Source organism: Zootoca vivipara, chromosome 13 (genome assembly GCF_963506605.1).
Source record: "Zootoca vivipara chromosome 13, rZooViv1.1, whole genome shotgun sequence".
Classification (NCBI taxonomy): Eukaryota; Metazoa; Chordata; class Lepidosauria; order Squamata; family Lacertidae; genus Zootoca; species Zootoca vivipara.
Window position 1 is genome coordinate 29,574,524 of NC_083288.1, and position 18,550 is coordinate 29,593,073.

At 42.6% G+C, this 18,550-nt stretch overlaps 2 protein-coding genes across 2 annotated transcripts; both read left to right on the forward strand.

Moving 5' to 3' along the window:
- The first annotated feature begins 791 nt into the window (after positions 1–791).
- On the forward strand, positions 792–8,108 carry LOC118077855 (olfactory receptor 14A16-like). The gene is made up of 2 exons (XM_060281163.1): positions 792–915; positions 7,042–8,108. Exons 1-2 carry the CDS (start codon positions 792–794, stop codon positions 8,106–8,108), a joined length of 1,191 nt encoding a protein of 396 aa, XP_060137146.1.
- Positions 8,109–16,590: 8,482 nt separating this feature from the next.
- LOC118078439 (olfactory receptor 14A16-like) lies at positions 16,591–17,577 on the forward strand. Its single transcript, XM_060281164.1, has one exon. It carries the CDS (start codon positions 16,591–16,593, stop codon positions 17,575–17,577), a length of 987 nt encoding a protein of 328 aa, XP_060137147.1.
- Positions 17,578–18,550: the final 973 nt, after the last annotated feature.

The following is an 18,550-nucleotide window of genomic DNA, read 5'->3' on the forward strand; positions in this document are numbered from 1 at the left end:
GTGGAGCCCCAATCCGGACTTCCCAACTCTCCGGTTGCCCTAGTAAGAGCGCCGGAGCGAGAAGGGTCGAAGTCGCGGGGGCCATTTTGAGCACCATCGTTGCTCTAGCGGAGAGGAGCTCCGAGCCGGAGGCGGAGAGTGCTGGATTCTTCCAAAAGAAAGAATTGAAAATTAAGACTGTAAGTAAGCTTCTAAAAATTGGATTTGAAATTAATTTGGACTTGGGAGAGAGGGAAACAAAACGGAAGCCACCCCCTCCCATCGGTAATCCAAGAAACAGTAAATAAATACCCGAAGCCGGGAATTGAAGATTTTGGTTTAAAAGGTATCCTCAAAGACGCAAAAAAGTTCTCCCCTGGATGCAGGGTAAAAGGGGAGAAGGACAGTGGTTATTGATCCCCTGCAGAAAGACGAAAAAGAATTAGGAAAACCTTTTGTTTCCCCGGGATCCGGCAGCCCAGACAGCCCAGCGAGCTGACTAGGATTTATAAATGAACTTTCTTATTTAGACTTTTTAGAATTTTTGTGTACATGCTTTTGATATATTGGCTTGGATCTTTATATACTATGAGCTGGAAAATGCAGCCAGTTTGTTAAAATGAGGCTGGGAAAATAAGCAGCGACCATTTTCCACCCCACATGATAAGTAGTGACCTTGACAAGACTGAACTATGTCAACAAAAAGGTATTCGCCTGAGTTCCAGCGAAGTGTTTTGACAACCCTGTGGGAAGTAAGAATAGGACTATGCCGAGATGAGACTCAACAGCAAGAGTTAAAGCAGCAATTCCAGATGGTGATTGCTAAATATGACTTTTCAGATGATGAAGGTACTGAAATTGAAGGGGAAGACAGTGACAATGACAGCGACAGCGATTTGGAAGACTTTGACAATGAAGGAGACTGTGATTTGGAGTGTAAAGATAATAATGATGACTGTGATAATACAACACAAAATGAAGCTCACCATGAAGGAAAAGATGATTTTTTTCCCACAAAAGGATAAGCAGAATACTCCTCTTTCGAGGAGGGAGTGACAGGAACAAGTGGAATTTCAGATTACCGACAAGGAGAAAGACAAGAACAACCCAAGAAGGGGAGAAACTCAGGGGGGCCTTATGGATGCCTGGAGGGCAAACCATTGGAAAAAGGGGGTGAGATGAAGGGAGAATGGGTGGGTGATCAATAGGATGGATTATCAGGATTAAAACTGGACTGCTGACCACGGAACTTGCTGGATTGGAGGGAGGTAGCCGGAGATTGGGGAAGAAAGGTTATATTGGGAATTGCTAGAGTGTAAATGAGATTTGATTATGGAAAAAGTTTAAGCTAAGGAAGTTTATTGAGGGGGGAAATTAGGCAAGGGAAGAAAAATTGGATTTGGAATTATAAGGATTAAGAGATTTGGTGAAAATGATAATAGTTAAGTTTAAAAGTTTTATGAGGAATAAAAGTAATTATTTTATAGATAAGGAAACTGTTAAAGAGGATAATAAAGGGATGAAAACCGGGGAAGGGGGGAGGTAGGGGAAGCCCACAAAACATGGTTTATTAATGTTGATTTGAAAAAGATTATTTTTGTTTTTATTTTTCTTTTCTTTATATTTTCTTTTTTGTCGTTTTTTTCTATTTCTTCTTCTGCATTCTTTTTCTTCTTCTTTTTTAGTATAGATTTTTCCTTTTTGGTATGAGAATGGAAGGTTGGGTGGTTGTCTTCCTGCTTTCTGACCTGACCCCCTAGAGCTTTCTGGTGGCAGGAGGGGGCTTTGGGGTGGGGGAGGGGGAGGGGGACTTAAACCCAACCATAAAATGGACCACCTTCAACTGTTCGCCTGCATGGGATTCTCCTGTGGCAGGAGAGGGCCCAAGGAAGGGGGGTGGAAAGAAGGTGGAAAATCTGTTTATGTAAGTACCGTGTTTGTAACCTGTAAAATTAATAAAAATTATGAATAAATAAAAAAACAAAAGATGGCAAAGATAGATTTCCAAATTTGTCTGGGAGGGCAAAAGGCCAAGGATTAAACATAAAATACTTACAGATATAAAAGAAAGAGGAGGCTTTGCTCTCCCAGACCTAAAATTGCATTACGAGGCCACATGTTTGGTATTGATTAGGAACTGGATAAAACTGGAAAAGGAGGAAGCTTTAGATTTAGAAGGTCATGATAATAGATATGGGTGGCCATACCTTTGGTATGGGAAAGGGAAGGTGCATAAAGGATTTTATAATCATATAATTAGGAGATCATTGATGAAAATTTGGGAAAGCTACAGGGACTTAATAGAGCAAAAAAACACCCTGGTGGTTATCACCAATTCAAGCTTCACTGCTCAACCACTTGGCAAAAAGGGGAAAATGGTCTATATATAAAGAGATACTGAGAGATCAAGAAGGCAAATGGAAATTGAAAGAATATGATGAAATATAAGGCTATGTTCAGAGTTGGTTACATTGCAGACAATTAAATGAGATGTATAAGGAAGACAACAAAAAAGGGCTTAGCTATACAAGCTCCAGATTCCAAAAAGAGGTTATAGAAGAAGATGGGAAGCTGTTGAAGAAGGCTTATAGTATTTTGTTAGGGTGGGAAACAAAAGATGAAGAGGTCAAATCAGTTATGATTAAATGGGCACAAGATTTCGGACACAATATACAATTTGAAGATTGGGGAAAGTTATGGAGAGTAAATTTGAAATTTACAGATTGTTCCTTGCTGAAAGAATATTATATGAAAATGATGTACAGATGGTATATTGCACCAGTTAAAATGGTAAAAATGTACAAAACTGGGTCAAACATATGTTGGAAATGTAAAGAAAAAGAAGGAACTTTTTATATGTGGTGGGAATGTAGAGAAGTCAAAAAATATTGGGAAATGATTCATAATGAATTGAAAAAAAGGTTATAAAGACTTTTGTTTAAAAAACCAGAAGCATTTTTATTAGGAATTTTAGGGCAAGATATATCGAAGAAAATGAAGAACTTATTTATGTATGCTACCACTGCGGCAAGAGTACTGCTAGCACAAGGGTGGAAGAAGGCAGAAATATCAACGAAAGAACAGTGGCAAGAGAAATTTAAGAACTATGCAGAACTTGCAAAATTAACATACAAATTATGTGAAAAGGACAATTGGGAATTCAAGGAACAATGGGAACTACAGTGGTACCTCGGTTTATGAACACAATTGGTTCTGGATGTCTGTTCATAAACTGAAGCGTTCATAAACTGAAGCGAACTTTCCCATTGAAAGTAATGGAAAGTGAATTAATCCGTTCCAGATGGGTCCGTGGCGTTAGTAAACCGAAAATTTGTTAACCGAGGTGTTCATAAACCAAGGTTCCACTGTATTTACAAACTATTTGAAGAAACAACAGAGAAACTTCATTGGCAGGATTTGAATAAACATGTACAATTTCTTATTAGAACAATTAGGGAAATGAGATGTATAATTTTAAAACATGTAGAAACAATATGTAAAAATAAATCAGAGAAGGGAGCTGAGGGAAGTCTGGGAAGGGGGGAGGGGAAGGGAAAAATGTAGCTGTTGTAGCATTGATAAATTGCATTGGTTTAATATTGATAAATAAAATTAAAAAATAAAAATAAAAGTCTTCCTAAATGAAAACTGAAAAGAAAAGAAAAGAAGAAATCTGAAGTTTCACACTGGAGAAGTAATTCCATACAGAGAATTGAGGGTCAGCTTCCAAGATCCGATACAGGCCATCCCATTTATGATAGTATAGGAATACAGAACCTTTGCTAGGAGTAAAAACATTTCATGCTCTGGGACTTATTGAAAGATGGCACACAATAAGTCAAACAAAAGACTTGTAACGAACAGGCAAGGTGAACAATGTATTTAAATGGAAAATATCATTAGACATAAAGAGCATGACCATTAAAAATGGCCAGTTTCTACAAGTGCATGGACTGAAGTGAGATAGGGGGGAAATAATGCTCTTCAGATGGTTATACGGGCCATCTCTACAGGCAAGTCAGCGCAATAGCTTCAGACTAGTGCAGTGGTGTGCAGTCATTGGACTAAGGGGACTAGGCTAGTGCTCTAAATGTTCCCCTGGTGCCTCCTTCCCAAAGCCCAGGAAGCTTCTGCCCAGCTTAGGGAAGGAGGTGCGATGCTCACATGCCTGACATCAGGAAATCAGAACACCACACACATGACATAACCCCCCCATGCCCTTTGCAAGTTAGTGCCTCTGGCCAGGGCAGTCTCGAGCAGGTCAGGCGCCTTGGCACTGAGGGGCGGAGATAGCTCCGGCGCCCCCACCCTCGCAGGGTGCAGCATGGCTTTCGCACGGCTTTGCCGCGCATCGCCCCGCCTACCGGTCCGGCGTCCTGGCACCCCGCACCACCAGGACTCTACCTTGAGCCGGCCCTGCCTCTGGCCCTAATGGTTCCCCTATGAGAGATTTCACCACATAACACTAGACTAGAAGGCTCGAATAAGGAAAATAAAAATTATAAAGCATCTGCTGAAAAAGCCTTTGACTCAAAACAGATCTTTATTTGGCATTACAAAATGACTAGAGAAATAAACATCTCTGCTGAGCTCTTGTTAAATAGAAAACTCAGGACCAGACTACAATGTGCAGAATACCTGAACTGTGACTTAACACAAGGCGTTCAGTCTCAGATCCAAAAGAGATGGAGACAAAAATGTATTATGCCACAGGGTTATAAGCACAAATCCCATTACGACCAAAGGTGACTGTCAAAATGCATGATGGTATCATCTGACACATAGGTCTCTTAACAAAAAAGCAACTTCCAGATCATATCAAATACAGGACTCAGATTGTAAAGTATTCAAATGCAACAGAAAACATCTACTTCAGAAATCATAAAAGGGAGGAAAGAATAGCAGAAGCAGGAGGAACACAGTGGGGGTGGGATAGTGAGCTAGTCATATCTCACACCAGTATTTTAAATATTATATAGTAAATTGTTTTGAAATGGGATGGTTTATTTACATACCTTGATTATTTGTGTTAGACCCATAGGGCAAAGTCTTTAAAAAACCACCATGGTTGTTTTGTGTGTGACTCCTGAGTACAAGCATCCAGGAACACAATTACTAATTTGTTTGGGGCTCTTGAGAGCAAACTCCCAGGAATATAAATGGAATAATAATAATAATTTCCACCTAATGGTAAAAGCATCATTCTGCAAGTGTATACAAACATTTTCACTGTCTCAGAAGAAAAGGAGGGAGAGAAAGAAAATGTTCCATGAGTTGCTAGAAGAATACAGAACATCTTAAAGTGATAAAGAAAATGCATCTGGAAATCTATTTTCTATAAAGGAAAAGAGTAAGGTGTTTATATTTTTTTTATAGCATTAGTGATACCTGGATAGCTTTTGGAGAGCAAAATGCAGACAATACTACTATACTATAGTCTATTGTGTAGAATGGGAAATTGTCCTTGTTCTAGGTTTCTCCAGAAACCTAATATCGACTGCACATAGAAAAACCAGTGACCTGGTTTCCATGACACGCTAAGCTAAATTTTAGCTCAGTGAGACTGCATAAATGTGCAACCTCATGGAGAGAGGATTACAATTGCTTTGCTACTCCATGCTCCTTTGTACAGCCCTCACAAGCTACACCAGGTTTTGACATAGCATATAATCCAAACCAGGACTAGTGGTTAGCCTCTCTCCTAACCCACCTTGAGCTGCAACCAAGAACAAACCTTCATTGCAGCTCCTAGTGAGTGAAGAGAGGGCTTTAGCACGTCACTTGTCTTATCATTGTGGCAGCAAAAAGTTCTGGGAAGCAGCTAAGCAGCTGGAAACTTCTCTACAAGAGCTTACATATTTGTACATTCAATTTGTACATACATTTGTGCACAGTGTACATTAAGGTTAGAAACATACAACAAAGATTAAAACAGTTGAAACCTCTGTGATCTCAGCTAGGAAGGAGTTGCAAAGCATCGGACCCAGAATACTGAATGCATGGCACTCCTAGGAAGTATGAGCTATGTGTCTGAGCCATGTGGAGCCACTACCAGTGACTCAGTCAAAGACCTCACTGATCAAACAGGGATATAAGGAATCAAGCTGTTAAGGTATCCTGGACCCAAGTTGTGATGGCCATTGCACTGGACATTAACAAACATAAAGTGAATTTGAGTCTGCATTATATGGGCATATAATATGGGCACCTAATCCTCCTATATTTAAGGATTACTGTAATTCAGTATCAAAATCGAAGTAATAACTATCCAAATGTGTGTTGTAAATATGGAGATGATAGCAAGAGGCATCTGCCCTCTGCACATTTTTTCTGCAGACGTCCACATAGACAGAAAATATGCCAAGGATGGAGGCTGAACTGCAGCAGTGGCAACATTCATCTCCAAGTGATTGTGGTTAGCAGCATCTACTAGTTTTGAAACAGCAGTAGTTTATTTTTATTTTTTAATTCATGATTTTCAGTTATATACATTTCAATTCAAAACTTGACTCTTTCTGCAGTTCCTTGGATTTATTTTTATCATTTCCTGCATATTCTAAATTACCTTAACTTATTCTTTTATTCATCTACCTTAATTGTATACTCTTATGAAACTGCAGTTTATTATAGTAATCCTGCCAATGTCTTTATCTGTTTACAATTTGTTTGTAAATATTCAATAAACCATTTCCATTCTTTTATAAAAAGTTCATCTTGATTTCTTATTTTTCCAGTAAATTTCACCATTTCTGCATAGTCCACAAGTTTTTGTATCCATTTTTTCACTGAGACTTCTTCTTGCCATTTTTGGGAAAATAATATTCTTGCCACTGTAGTAGCATACATGAACAAATTTCTATACTGTTCGGGAAGAGTTGTACTCCTATAATTTCCAGGGGGGGGGGGGGAGAATACTTAGCAGTAACTTATTTTAAGATAAGGGTGCATTATCTATATGGAGTTTAAAGCTAAATTCTCCTTTAGATGAAGATTTATTATTACACCGTTTTTTTCACGTCTTTCTTTTAAATCTACATCCCACAAAAACCACACCCAAATCAGTATTGGATAACAAGTATTTGTTATCAGAAGAGGACTTAAACCTATGCTTGTCTTCCTGTTTTCTTCTAGAAGCAGCAATCATTTTAATGATGAATGCAAAGATAGGCAATGAATCCTCTGTCTCTGAATTTCTACTCCTGGAGTTTTCAGCTGTACGGGAACTGCAGATTCTACACTTCTTTCTGTTCCTGTTATTGTACCTGGCAACTGTATTTGGGAATCTTCTCATCATCTCTGCTGTAGCTTTTGACCACCACCTTCACACTCCCATGTACTTCTTTCTGGTGAACCTGGCCATACAGGACATAGGGGCTGTTTCAGTCACCATCCCCAAATCCATGGCCAATTCTCTCATGAATATCAGACACATATCTTATGCTGGATGTGTTGCTCAAGTGCTTTCATTATTTTTCTTTGCATCATCTGATGTCGCCCTTCTTACAGTCATGGCGTACGATCGCTATGTTGCCATTTGCAATCCCTTACAATATGAAATGGTGATGAACAAGGCAGCCTGCAAACAAATGGTTGCTGGTGTGTGGGTTGCTGGCCTTCTCAATGCAGTCATGCACACTAGTGCAACTTTTGCAACCCCTTTCTGCTCAAACATTGTCAATCAGTTTTTCTGTGAGATCCCACAGTTAATTACACTTGCCTGCTCTAATTTATACCTTACAGAAATTGGAGTCTTGTTGGTGAGCATTACATTTGTGTTTGGATGTTTTGTCTTCATTGTTGTCACTTATGTGCACATTTTTACTGCAGTTCTGAAACTCCCTTCTGTACAGGGAAGGAAAAAGGCTTTCTCCACTTGCATACCCCACCTTGTTGTCTTCTCTGTGTTTTGTTTCACAGCATCTTTTGCTTACTTTAGGGTTCCCTCTAAATCTCCATCAGACCTGGACTTTGCATTAACTGTGATATATAGTCTTGTACCACCCATGTTCAATCCAATAATCTATAGCATGAGAAATAAAGAGATTAAAAGTGCTTTATCAAAGCTGTTCGGTTTGAGGCATTCTTCTCTGGATATATCTTCCAAGCTTGTTCTGAAAAGGTATAATTAAAGAGATTTCCTGGAACAGAGCATCATTTCAAGTGAAATCTTCCTGATAGAATCAGATATGCAAACTCAACATCTGCATTGTTTTACATGGTCACCTTGCATTCCTTCAGCTCAGCTGTATCTTTCACACTTTTCCTTGTCACATCCCATGGCATGTTGATAATACATTTACATATGTATGTTGACGTTTATACCCCATTGTTCACTGAACACATCTCAGCAACCCTTATTCTTCTAAAATATGAATAGTAACATTTCATGTTTCCTTTCAGCTCTGACACCCCGCAGCATGTAAACAGCAATTTTAACCTAGTATTCAGGTTTTCAAGGTAGTGATAGCACTTAAATGAAAATATTTTGGGGGGAGTAGGAATTCACACAATTACTAGAATGTCACATGCACACATATCTGAATTAACATCTAAGCAAAAAGTACATGTATCTTGGAGGCAGTCAGTAACACATACACTGCCCTGTGATAGGGAAGTTTCAGAATGCATGGGGGGATGCAACTTCTTTGCAACAACAACAACAACAACAACAATTTATTATTTATACCCCGCCCCTCTGGCTGGGTTTCCCCAGCCACTCTGGATGGCTTCCAACAGAAAAATAAAATAATCTATTAAACATTAAAAGCCTCCCTAAACAGGGCTGCCTTCAGATATCTTCTAAAAATCTAGTAGCTTCTTTTTCTCTTTGACATCTGATGGGAGGGTGTTCCACAGGGCGGGCGCCACCACCGAGAAAGCCACCACCGAGAAAATATGTTGCCATCTAAAGGAAGCTCAGGAGAAAATACAAAAAAGAGAAACCTCCTCACTGGACAATGCAGATTTTTACATCACTACTGAAATAAGAACAGAATAGGTACCAGAGGTATTCACCATTCCCTTAGAAACAAATGGAAGTGTGATGGAATAGCAGCATAGATAAAGGTGATTGCAATGGTCAGATCTTGAGTCAGCAGCAGTCAGAGTTTATTAAAACACCAACCAATCTGGAAGAACTGGTGAGTCAAAAAATACAGAACTTTGCTGTCAAACAGAGTGGGATTGTATGTCAGCTAGATAGAGGGACTGTTTGTCATTTAGACAGCAACCTGAAGAGAGAAGGACCTTTTCTGATTGGGATTAGGAACTAGCTAAACATGGATGACCAATTTTATTCCTTGAAGGGGAATTAAATAGTTTAGGAGAAGTTGTAAGATAGTTGCTAGGGCAGTGAATCAAATGCCCATTATAAGTGGAAATAATCTATCCTGCAAAGTAGTTTGAAGAAAAATGCTGACTGGGGTTTTAAAGTTCAGTGTAAAGAGTGTCTGCCTGAAACTACATATTGTGTCTTACATGAATAAGCATGAGTAAAATGAAGTGCCGTGCCTTTGAAGAGTAACCGTTAAGTTGTAACCCACAATGAGTGTAAGTAAACAGATGTATCCAGTGCTGTTACTAAGGAGAATTGTATCTTTTAAACACTGAGAAAATTGGTCATGCTATCCAGTCGCGTGTCAAGACCCTTTAAACCAACCCCCCGTTGGAATAAAGAACTTCAAACGGACACAGAATTTAAGTTTAAGGTTATTGGGCAAATTTTGGACAAAACTTTATTGATTACAAATGTGAGCGGTATTGGCTTAAGCATTGTCTAAAGACTATATCTTTATAGGATTTTCCCCCAGGTGAAATCTATGGTATTTCCTTAGAGTTTACACCTGGTGGAAATTTACTGGTGGTTCATGCATTGCCCAGAGCTTTTAGCACAGTGGAGATAAGCAGTGAGACTGACTGTGAGGTGGTATGTGTCAGATGATAGTTTAAAAATGGCCAGTCTCTATAAGTGCATGGACTGAACTGAGATAGGGCAAAATAATGCTCTTCATATGGACCATCTCTACAGGCGAGACAGTGCACAGAATGTCAAGTCCATACACCCACCCGACCCCAATAGCTTCAGAATAGTGTAATGCTGTACAGTCATTGGACTAAGGGGACTAGGTTGGTCCCCTAAATGTTCCTCTGGTGCCTCCTTTCCAAAGCTTAGGAAGCTTCTGCCCAGCTTAGGGAAGTAGGTATGAGGCTAGTAGGAGACTAGCAGGCTCGATGAAGGCAAAATAAAAATTATAAAGCATCTGCTGAAAAAAGCCTTTGACTCAAAACAGATCTTTATTTGGCATTACAAAATGACTAGAAAAACGAACATCTCTGCAGAGCTCTTGTTAAATAGAAAACTCAGGACCAGACTACAATGTGCAGAATACCTGAACTATGACTTAACACAAGGCTTTCAGTCTCAGATCCAAAAAAGATGGAGAAAAAAATGTGTGATGGAACAGGGTTATAAGCACAAATCCCACTACAACCAAAAGTGACCGTCAAAATGCATGATGGTATCATGTGGACACATAGGTTCTCTTAACAAAAAAGTAACTTCCAGATCATATCAAATACAGGACTCAGATTGTCAAGTATTCAAATGCAACAGAAAGCATCTACTTCAGATATCATAAAAGGGGGGGGGGGAATTGCAGAAGTAGGAGGAACACAGTGGGGGCAGGATAGTGAGCTAGTCATATCTCACACCAGTATTTTAAATATTATATAGCAAATTGTTTTGAAACAGGATGGTTTATTTACATACCTTGATTATTTGTGTTAGACCCATAGGGCAAAGTCTTTAAAAAACCACCATGGTTGTTTTTTTGTGTGACTCCTGAGTACAAGCATCCAGGAACACAATTACTAATTTGTTTGGGGCTCTTGAGAGCAAACTCCCAGGAATATAAATGGAATAATAATAATAATTTCCACCTAATGGTAAAAGCATCATTCTGCAAGTGTATACAAACATTTTCACTGTCTCAGAAGAAAAGGAGGGAGAGAAAGAAAATGTTCCATGAGTTGCTAGAAGAATACAGAACATCTTAAAGTGATAAAGAAAATGCATCTGGAAATCTATTTTCTATAAAGGAAAAGAGTAAGGTGTTTATATATTTTTATAGCATTAGTGATACCTGGATAGCTTTTGGAGAGCAAAATGCAGACAATACTACTATACTATAGTCTATTGTGTAGAATGGGAAATTGTCCTTGTTCTAGGTTTCTCCAGAAACCTAATATCGACTGCACATAGAAAAACCAGTGACCTGGTTTCCATGACAAGCTAAGCCAAATTTTAGCTCAGTGAGACTGCATAAATGTGCAACCTCATGGAGAGAGGATTACAATTCCTTTGCTACTCCATGCTCCTTTGTACAGCCCTCACAAGCTTCACCAGGTTTTGACATAACATATAATCCAAACCAGGACTAGTGGTTAGCCTCTCTCCTAACCCACGATGAGCTGCAACCAAGAACAAACCTTCACTGCAGCTCCTAGTGAGTGAAGAGAGGGCTTTAGCACGTCACTTGTCTTGTCTTATCATAGTGTGGCAGCAAAAAGATCTGGGAAGCAGCAAAGCAGCTGTAAACGTCTCTACAAGAGCTTACATATTTGTACATTCAATTTGTACATATCTTTGTGCACTGTGTACATTAAGGTTAGAAACATACGACAAAGATTAAAACAGTTGAAACCTCTGTGATCTCAGCTAGGAAGGAGTTTCAAAGCATTGGACCCAGAATACTGAATGCATGCCTCCTAGGAAGTATGAGCTATGTGTCTGAGCCATGTGGAGCCACTACCAGTGAATCAGTCAAAGACCTCACTAATCAAACAGGGATATTATAGAATCATAGAATCATAGAATCATAGAGTTGGAAGACACCACGAGGGCCATCCAGTCCAACCCCCTGCCAAGCAGGAAACACCATCAAAGCATTCTTGACATATGGCTGTCAAGCCTCTGCTTAAAGACCTCCAAAGAAGGAGAGTGAAGTCAAATGGGCCTTAGAAAGCACTGCTAATAACAAGGCCAGTGGAAGTGATGATATTCCAGCTGAACTATTTAAAATTTTAAAAGATGATGCTGTTAAGGTGCTACACCCAATATGCCAGCAAGTTTGGAAAACTCAGCAATGGCCAGAGGATTGGAGAAGATTAGTCTACATCCCAATTCCAAAGAAGGGCAGTGCCAAAGAATGCTCCAACTACCGCACAATTGCGCTCATTTCACACGCTAGCAAGGTTATGCTTAAAATTCTACAAGGCAGGCTTAGGCAGTATGTGGACCGAGAACTCCCAGAAGTGCAAGCTGGATTTCGAAAGGGCAGAGGAACCAGAGACCAAATAGCAAACATGCGCTGGATTATGGAGAAAGCTAGAGAGTTCCAGAAAAACGTCTACTTCTGCTTCATTGACTATGCAAAAGCCTTTGACTGTGTCGACCACAGCATACTATGGCAAGTTCTTAAAGAAATGGGAGTGCCTGATCACCTCATCTGTCTCCTGAGAAATCTCTATGTGGGACAAGAAGCTACAGTTAGAACTGGATATGGAACAACTGAGTGGTTCAAAATTGGGAAAGGAGTACGACAAGGTTGTATATTGTCTCCCTGCTTATTTAACTTATATGCAGAATTCATCATGCGAAAGGCTGGACTAGATGAATCCCAAGCCGGAATTAAGATTGCCGGAAGAAATATCAACAACCTCAGATATGCAGATGACACAACCTTGATGGCAGAAAGCGAGGAGGAATTAAAGAACCTTTTAATGAGGGTGAAAGAGGAGAGCGCAAAATATGGTCTGAAGCTCAACATCAAGAAAACCAAGATCATGGCCACTGGTCCCATCACCTCCTGGCAAATAGAAGGGGAAGAAATGGAGGCAGTGAGAGATTTTACTTTCTTGGGCTCCTTGATCACTGCAGATGGTGACAGCAGTCACGAAATTAAAAGACGCCTGCTTCTTGGGAGAAAAGCAATGACAAACCTAGACAGCATCTTAAAAAGCAGAGACATCACCTTGCCGACAAAGGTCCGTATAGTTAAAGCTATGGTTTTCCCAGTAGTGATGTATGGAAGTGAGAGCTGGACCATAAAGAAGGCTGATCGCCGAAGAATTGATGCTTTTGAATTATGGTGCTGGAGGAGACTCTTGAGAGTCCCATGGACTGCAAGAAGATCAAACCTATCCATTCTTAAGGAAATCAGCCCTGAGTGCTCCCTGGAAGGACAGATCGTGAAGCTGAGGCTCCAATACTTTGGCCACCTCATGAGAAGAGAAGAATCCTTGGAAAAGACCCTGATGTTGGGAAAGATTGAGGGCACTAGGAGAAGGGGACGACAGAGGACAAGATGGTTGGACAGTGTTCTCGAAGCTACGAACATGAGTTTGACCAAATTGCGGGAGGCAGTGCAAGACAGGAGTGCCTGGCGTGCTCTGGTCCATGGGGTCACGAAGAGTCGGACACGACTAAACGACTAAACAACAACAACAAAGAAGGAGACTCCACCACACTCCTTGGTAGCAAATTCCACTGCCGAACAGCTCTTACTGTCAGGAAGTTCTTCCTAATGTTTAGGTGGAATCTTCTTTCTTGAAGTTTTAATCCATTGCTCCGTGTCCGCTTCTCTGGAGCAACAGAAAACAATCCTTCTCCTTCCTCCATATGACATCCTTTCATATATTTGAACATGGCTATCATATCACCCCTTAACCTTCTCTTCTCCAGGCTAAACATACCCAGCTCCCTAAGCCGTTCCTCATAAGGCATCGTTTCCAGGCCTTTTACCATTTTGGTTGCCCTCTTCTGGACACGTTCCAGCTTGTCAGTATCATTCTTGAACTGTGGTGCCCAGAACTGGACACAGTACTCCAGGTGAGGTCTGACCAGAGCAGAATACAGTGGTACTATTACTTCCCTAGATCTAGATGCTATACTCCTATTGATGCAGCCCAGAATTGCATTGCCTTTTTTAGCTGCTGCATCACACTGCTGACTCATGTCAAGTCTGTGGTCTACGAAGACTCCTAGATCCTTTTCACATGTACTGGTCTCAAGCCAGGTGTCTCCCATCCTGTATTTGTGCTTTTCATTTTTTTTTTGCCCAAGTGTAGTACTTTACATTTCTCCTTGTTAAAATTCATCTTGTTTGCTTTGGCCCAGTTGTCTAATCCAGGGGTTCCCAACAAAATTTTCTCAAGGACCCCTCATCGAGCCGCTATTGTGACAAGGACCCCCATTAATTCCTAATCCTATTAATTCCTAATCCTATTAATTCCATTCTGACACAGATGCATTGCAGGCAGGGGGTTGGGCTAGATGACCTCAGAGCCCTTTCAGTGATAGGCTGCTGACGACATGGGCCATGGGCCCGATCCAGCAGCTGGGATCTTCAATTTTGGCTGTTTAAGATAGTATCTTAAATCCATTCGGGGGCTCCCCTTCTTGCCCGCCTCTCTCTCTGTGCCTCCCTAACCCCCGTCTCTCTCTCTCTCTCCGCCCTCTCTTTGCAGGCTCCCATCCCCGCGTCGGCCTGCGGATGGCGCTCTTTTCGCAATGCCTGGAGCCCACGGGCTTCCTGCAGTTGCTGCGCTCCCTGGCGCTGGGCGCGGCGTCGCAGCTGCGGGGCTCGGCGACGGCGGAGGAGTCCGCCTTCGTCCGCCGCAAGCTGGCGCTGCTGGAGCGTGACCTGGCTGCCGGGCCGGGGTTGTCGCTGGACGGCGCGGACGAGCTGGGCGCGGGCGAGGACTGCGTGTCGGCCGCCTTCCAGCAGCTGGCTCTGGCGGTGCGCGCGGCTGGCACGGCATCGGCGGTGCGCGAGACCGAGCTCTTCGTGGCCGCGTGCGCGCGCGAGAAGCTGGAGCGGCGCCTGCTGGCTGCGTGGCGGCGCGTGCAGGGCTGCAGGGTGGCGGCGCAACGGCCCTTGCTGGCGCGTGCCGTCGAGGAGCACCGGCCACGGAGGCCTGAGATGGCGGGCGTGTGCCAGAAGCTGAACGCGCTGCTGGGCGCAGGGCTGCTGTGCCTGCTGTGCCAGGCGGGCCTCACCCAGCGCGACCCGGCGCTGCTGCTGGCCGTCTGGGAAGAGCGCGTGGGCGCCGTGCACCGGCACATGAAGGAGGCGCTGGCCGCCTGCGCCCGCTACTTCCTCGAGCAAGCGCAGGACAATGTCGGGCGGGCGCTGGCCGAGCTGCCCGCGGCGGTGCCCCCCGGGCCAGCCGAGCTGGCCTCCAGCGTCCTGCGCAAGCTGGAGCAGAACTACGACTGGCTGCGCTGGGCGGTGATGGCCTGGCAGGAGGGCGGAGACGGGGCGGGCGGTGAGGAGGTGCCGGCGCGGTCGCGGGGGAAAGGTTCGGCTCCCACGCAGCAGCGGCTGCGGTTTGCGTGGCTTTCTGCTTGTTTGGGGGCTGATTTGGCGGCGCTAGCACGTTCGCCGAGTTTAGGAGCTCCACGCCGCCATCTTGCCTTGTCGGAAGTCCCAGTCTTGCGGACCCCTCTCGCATAGCTCGCGGACCCCTGGGGGTCCGCGGACCACCAGTTGGGAAACACTGGTCTAATCTGTTAAGGTCATTTTGAAGTGTGATCCTGTCCTCTGGGGTATTAGCCACCGCTCCCAATTTGGTGTCATCTGCAAACTTGCTCAGGATGCCCTCAAGCCCATCATCCAAGTCATTGATAAAGATGTTGAATAAGACTGGGCCCAAGACAGAACCCTGTGGCACCCCACTAGTCACTACTCTCCAGGATGAGGAGGAGCCATTGATGAGCACCCTTTGGGTTCGGTCAGTCAGCCAGTTACAAATCCACTGAATGGTAGCATTGTCTAGCCCGCATTTTACCATCTTCTTTACAAGAATATCATGGGGCACCTTGTCAAAGGCCTTGCTGAAATCAAGATAGGCTACATCCACAGCGTTCCCTTCATCTAACAGGCTTGTAATTTTGTCAAAAAATGAGATCAGATTAGTCTGACATGACTTATTTTTCAGAAACCCATGCTGACTTTTAGTGATCACAGAGTTTCTTTCTAGGTGCTCACAGACTGTTTGCTTGATGATCTGCTCTAGAATCTTTCCTGGTATTGATGTCAGGCTTACTGGGCGGTAATTGTTTGGGTCCTCTTTTTTCCCCTTTTTGAAAATAGGGACAACATTTGCCCTCCTCCAGTCTGCTGGAACTTCGCCTGTTCTCCAGGAATTATCAAAGATTATTGCCAGTGGTACTGAAATCACCTCTGCCAGTTCTTTTAATACTCTTGGATGTAGTTCATCTGGCCCTGGAGACTTGAATACATCTAAACTATTCTTGTACTACCTCCTTACTTGTTCTGGGCTGTGTTTCCCCTGCTGAATCATCTGCTCCATATTCTTCAGGTCGGGCATTGTTTTCTTTTTTGGAGAAGACTGAGGCTTCAAGCTGTTAAGGTATCCTGGACCTAAAGTTTTCCTTTAGATGAAGATTTATTATTACACTATTTTGTTCACTTCTTTTTTAAAAATCTGCATCCCACAAAAATCACATCCAAAGCAGTATTGGATAACAAATATTTGTTATCAGAAGAGGAATTAAATATATGCTTGTCTTCCTGTTTTCTTCTAGTGATGAATGCAAATATTGTCAATGAATCCTCTGTCTCTGAATTTCTACTCCTAGAGTTTTCAGCTGTACGGGAACTGCAGATTCTACACTTCTCCCCGTTCCTGGTATTGTACCTGGCAATTGTATTTGGGAATCTTCTCATCATCTCTGCTGTAGCCTTTGACCACCACCTTCACACTCCCATGTACTTCTTTCTGATGAACTTGGCCATACAGGACCTAGGGGCTGTTTCAGTCACCATCCCCAAATCCATGGCCAATTCTCTCATGAATATCAGACACATATCTTATGCTGGATGCATTGCTCAAGTGCTTTCATTCTTTTTCTTTGCATCATCTGATGTCGCCCTTCTTACAGTCATGGCGTATGATCGCTATGTTGCCATTTGCAATCCCTTACAATATGAAATGGTGATGAACAAGGCAGCCTGCAAACAAATGGTTGTTGGTGTGTGGGTTGCTGGAATTTTCAATGCAGTCATGCACACTAGTGCAACTTTTGCAACCCCTTTCTGCTCAAACAATGTCAATCAGTTTTTCTGTGAGATCCCACAGTTACTTACACTTGCTTGCTCAAACTTCTACCTAACGGAAATTGGAGCTATAGTGGTGAGTATAATACTTGTTTCTGGGTGTTTTGTCTTCATTGTTGTCACTTATGTACACATCTTTACTGTGGTTTTGAACGTTCCATCTCTTCAGGGAAGGAAAAAGGCCTTCTCCACTTGCATACCTCACCTTGTTGTCTTCTCCCTATTTTGTTTCACAGGATGTTTTGCTTACCTTAGGCCTCCTTCAAAAACTCCATCTGATGGTGACTTTGCAATAACTTTGATGTATACCATTGTACCACCCATGTTCAATCCAATAATTTACAGCATGAGAAATAAAGAGATTAAAAGTGCTGTATCAAAGCTCTTGGGTGTGAAGCACTCTTCTATGAATATCTTTTCCAGGCTTTTCCTGAAAAGGTTCCATTTCTCTCTGTAGGTATAAGCATAGCGATCTACAGAGATATTGCAACCAGTTCCAGCTTCTAGATAAATTTTGATATGCAGACTCAAAATCTGCCGGGTGTCACAATGACATCTTGTGTTCCTTCACCTTAGATGTACTATTAATAATTTTGCATCTCTGATCACACGGCTTGTAAATCATACATTTAGAGAGGGACTGTTTGTCATTTAGTGCATGCCTACCCTTTCTCTTGTCCCACTGCTTTCATCAGGCAATCAGCTTTTCTGTGGATTGTCATTTCTTTCTATTTGAAGCTAAAGAGTGGGTTTTCCTGGGAAATGGAGCAGTGAAAGCAGACCACTCACATCATTAGTTTCTAGCTATAGAAGAAGCAAAAGTGTGGATGAGCCCTTGTTTAGGAACCTGGGGTGAGAAAGACTTGTTCAGATTAGATTTAGGCAATAACTTTAGGTAAAGGTACTAAATAAAGGGACCCCTCACCATTAGGTCCAGTTGTGACCGACTCTGGGCTTGTGGCACTCATCACACGTTATTGGCCAAGGGAGCCGGCTTACAGCTTCCAGGTCATGTGGCCAGCATGACAAAGCCACTTCTGACGAACCAGAGCAGCACATGGAAACGCCGTTTACCTTCTTGCTGTAGAGGTACCTATTAATCTACTTGCAGTTTGATGTGCTTTCGAACTGCTAGGTTGGCAGGAGCTGAGACTGAGCAACGAGGGCTCACCCCGTTGTGGGGATTTGAACAACTGACCTTCTGATCAGCAAGCTCTAGGCCAGGCATCCCCAAACTGCGGCCCTCCATATGTTTTGGCCTACAACTCCCATGATCCCTAGCTATTAATCTATTTGCCTATTTAACCTATTAATCTATTTGCACTTTGATGTGCTTTCGAACTGCTAGGTTGGCAGGAGCTGAGACTGAGCAACAGGGGCTCACCCCGTCTCGGGGATTTGAACAACCGACCTTCTGATCAGCAAGCTCT